Raw genomic sequence first — 3,297 nt, 5'->3', positions numbered from 1 at the left:
ACGAATTGACATTTTCCTAGCATTAACTCTGGGGGCATATATCACTTGACAAAATGGGCCAAAACGGCCATAGGTGGTATCCGTATCCTGCATTTACATGTAGATTTTTCAGAGTTCGAGCTGGATCAATCTCTGGTTGAGCTAAATGGTGTATGGCAGAGAGCACGGAGTGAGCATGGCGGCGTGAAAAACATCAACGTTGGGGGTGTATGTACCTACAAAAGTCATGCTCAAGTCAACTCAAGATCAGAGAGAGAAACTCAAAATCTAGAAGAGTAATAAGAGAAGAAAAAGAGTTGTTTGAATCTCTTATAGTGCAATCAAGCTTTTATATAATAATGTATGTTGCTATGAAGGCGGTTGACCGTTTGTTAACCTGTCAATTATGTGACATTATATTGAGGTCTTAAGCATGAACAACTTATCTTGACCACACTTCTAACAACATAGCTTTGTGGTTAGCCAGTTAGTTAGAAGAATGGAAACCATGCTCTAATCTTGGTTGTACTTTGTATTTCGTCGTCCAGGTTGGCTAACTTTTTGATTAACATTAGTCACGTAATCATTTCGAGCCGACCAGTATAATATAGAGACGAGTGGTCGTTTGAACTGACCAGAACAAGATCATCCAATAACATGACATGTAATGTAAATGAAATGTCAAGATGAATACACAATGTTAATTTGATAAGGACTCAATCTAAGATAAACAAATAAAATGTGTATTCCGAGATGAATACAAAATCAACGTTTCAAAGTTTACCTTCAAGCCTATATAAAGTGTTTGACATGGTTTTTTATGATTGAGCTGTTGTGCTCATAGTTATATTTCGTTGGTGTTAAGTTTTGAAATTTGAGCCGTTATAATAAAGAAGTAATCACTTTTAACAGTTATGATTTGATGGTTACGATATATTACAAAGTTATCACGATAAACATGATGATTAAAAAGTAATCACTTCAGTTTCTCATCTCTTTATTATCTTGTATTCACATACGAAACGTTTGACATTTCTTTTTTTAAAATTTTCAATAAAAAGGTTATTCGCTTATAACATTCTTCATGTAGAGCTTTTGTTTTACTTCATGTCTTTGAATTCAAATGCCCACTCTGTAAGTCTGAGCTTATGTTTTACTTCATCAAATATTCTGGCATCTTCTTTTACTTTATATTCGGTGGAGATCCTTCTTGAACCTCCATCTTCATGGTCTAGTAGCCATAAACATTATGAGCCAAAACTTACCATAGAAATTTCACATTCTCCTCTTCGAACTATAGAACCTATTTCTTTTATGAAAGAAAAAAAAGATTTAGATAAATTATCTTCTACCCTTGAGTCTTTGCAAACCTTATTTGAGGAAATCTGGATAGAAGTCGAGGACTTTAGAACTATGAGTGACCTTTCCTCAGCAAATACCTTTCAATTCGGATAATGTTTTTGTGGATAATGGTTCCTATTTAAATGATTATGTTGAGTAGATAGAGAAGTTTTAGGGACCCGAAGTAGTGTTTGAACTAGGCCTTGAGGAAGATAGGAAGGGTAGCTTATTCAATGTATATTCCTTCGAGCTCGGCCTTGTGCTGAGTACACTGAGGGGTTCTATATGTATATCATTCCTTTTTATGATTTAAAGATTATGATTCCTTTTCAAAAGCAATTAGATGATTTTCTAATTAATTTTTCACCTACGAGGGACTAAAATCAGAATTCACTCATTTTATACGGACAAAAAACATAGTTAACCCTTTTTTTATCATCATAATACAATACAAAGCATCAAATTAAAGCACCTAGAGAGAGATGAGAATAAAAGAGAGATAAAATAAGATATATATATATATATATATATATATATATATATATATATATAGGTCATGATGGAAAAAGAAGAAAGAGAGATAAGAAGAAAAAAATTGTGAAATTCGGATAGAAGAGACCATATATGTGAACACATTAAAATCCATAACAAATGGTGTCAACAAAATTTGTTCAACTCAATAAAATGTGATACATGTTTAATTTTCTATAAACAAGTCTAAAACCATCGTTTGAAGAGCTAATGTGTTCAAGTCAAAGCAGGCCCATAACCATCACATGGTTGTTGAAGTAGGACATTTGGCCTTCTTTAACAAGTCTAAACCTGCTGCCGGAGGAGCTTAGTCCACAAGAATATTGATATTTCTAACTCGAACATGAATCTTTAAAAAAAAAAACCAAAGCAACCCAAAGGAACAAAGAATAATGATTGAAAGAATTGGAACATCACAACATCATTACCTTAAATTCATCAAAACTAAGAACCCCATCCCCGTCAAGATCAAATCTAGAGATCATGACTTTACATTCGTCGATACTTGTAGAATCACCTAATTTGCTAAGCATCCTCTTAAGACTCCTTGGTGTGATGCAACCACTTCCATCCATCTCATACATCTTAAAAGCCTCCCTCAGGTCATTCACTTTCTCTTCTTCCTTCCCTCCCTCTACAAACCTCACAAAATCATCTAATCCCACCAGCCCATCCCCATCAGTGTCCAGAGCCGCCACCGCCGCCTCCGCATCCTCTTCGGATAGCTCCTCCTCGCCGATAGCCTTCACACACTGCCGCAGCTCAGATGGTGATATCTTGCCATCTCCATTTTCATCGAACTGATTGAATACGTGAACATATTGGCTTAGTTTGTCCATGACCATATTGCAATTAATCAAACTCTATAAGGTGTGCAAATACACATGTATATATAGCTGTTGCCACCAAATTATTTAGATGAATAGAATAATGAAGAAGAAAGGCCTGAAACCGGAAGGTGAAATTGGAGAGGGTATTTATAATGGTGATAATGCGCGTTGTCTTGCGTTGACGAATTAATATTAGTACGACCACATCGTAAAGAAAAAAAAATTGTACGACCAAGTGTAGAAAATGGAAGATTCTTTACACATTCGTAATTATGGCATGGAAAGACCATAAATTATAATAAGTATAATACATTCACACCTCTACGGCTCTACCTCTTTTGACCTCATCTTGAAGTGTGAAGAAAACATTTTTGTAAATCATATAATATAAATGGAGTATTATTTACAATCCAAATCCTCTCATACCCAAAAAGATTTCAGATTTATAAAAAGAAAAAGAAAAAAAGAAGATTGATTTGCAGAAATCACGAGGTTCCCCACAATGCTTCAGGTTTCTTTTGAAACCTGCACCGAAGCCATTAGGGGATCCGCTTGGCTGGATGAGCAACCTCATCTTGAAAGGAATCAGAAAAGGGAAAAGCCGCCACCTCATGTG

The 3,297-nt window shown here is 35.2% G+C and overlaps 1 protein-coding gene across 1 annotated transcript; it reads right to left on the bottom strand.

Annotated features, from left to right (window-relative positions):
* Positions 1 to 1,923: 1,923 nt before the first annotated feature.
* LOC130732508 (putative calcium-binding protein CML19) lies at positions 1,924 to 2,781 on the bottom strand. Its single transcript, XM_057584541.1, has one exon. The coding sequence runs from the start codon at positions 2,694 to 2,696 to the stop codon at positions 2,265 to 2,267; it is 432 nt and encodes a 143-aa protein (XP_057440524.1). The 5' UTR covers positions 2,697 to 2,781; the 3' UTR covers positions 1,924 to 2,264.
* Positions 2,782 to 3,297: the final 516 nt, after the last annotated feature.

This window comes from Lotus japonicus, chromosome 1, assembly GCF_012489685.1.
Source record: "Lotus japonicus ecotype B-129 chromosome 1, LjGifu_v1.2".
Lineage (NCBI taxonomy): Eukaryota > Viridiplantae > Streptophyta > Magnoliopsida > Fabales > Fabaceae > Lotus > Lotus japonicus.
This window is presented reverse-complemented; position numbering and strand designations above follow the sequence as displayed.

Excerpts from the sequence above, each read along its gene's own strand:
- LOC130732508 (XM_057584541.1), bottom strand. The coding sequence starts at position 2,696 with ATGGTCATGGACAAACTAAGCCAATATGTTCACGTATTCAATCAGTTC.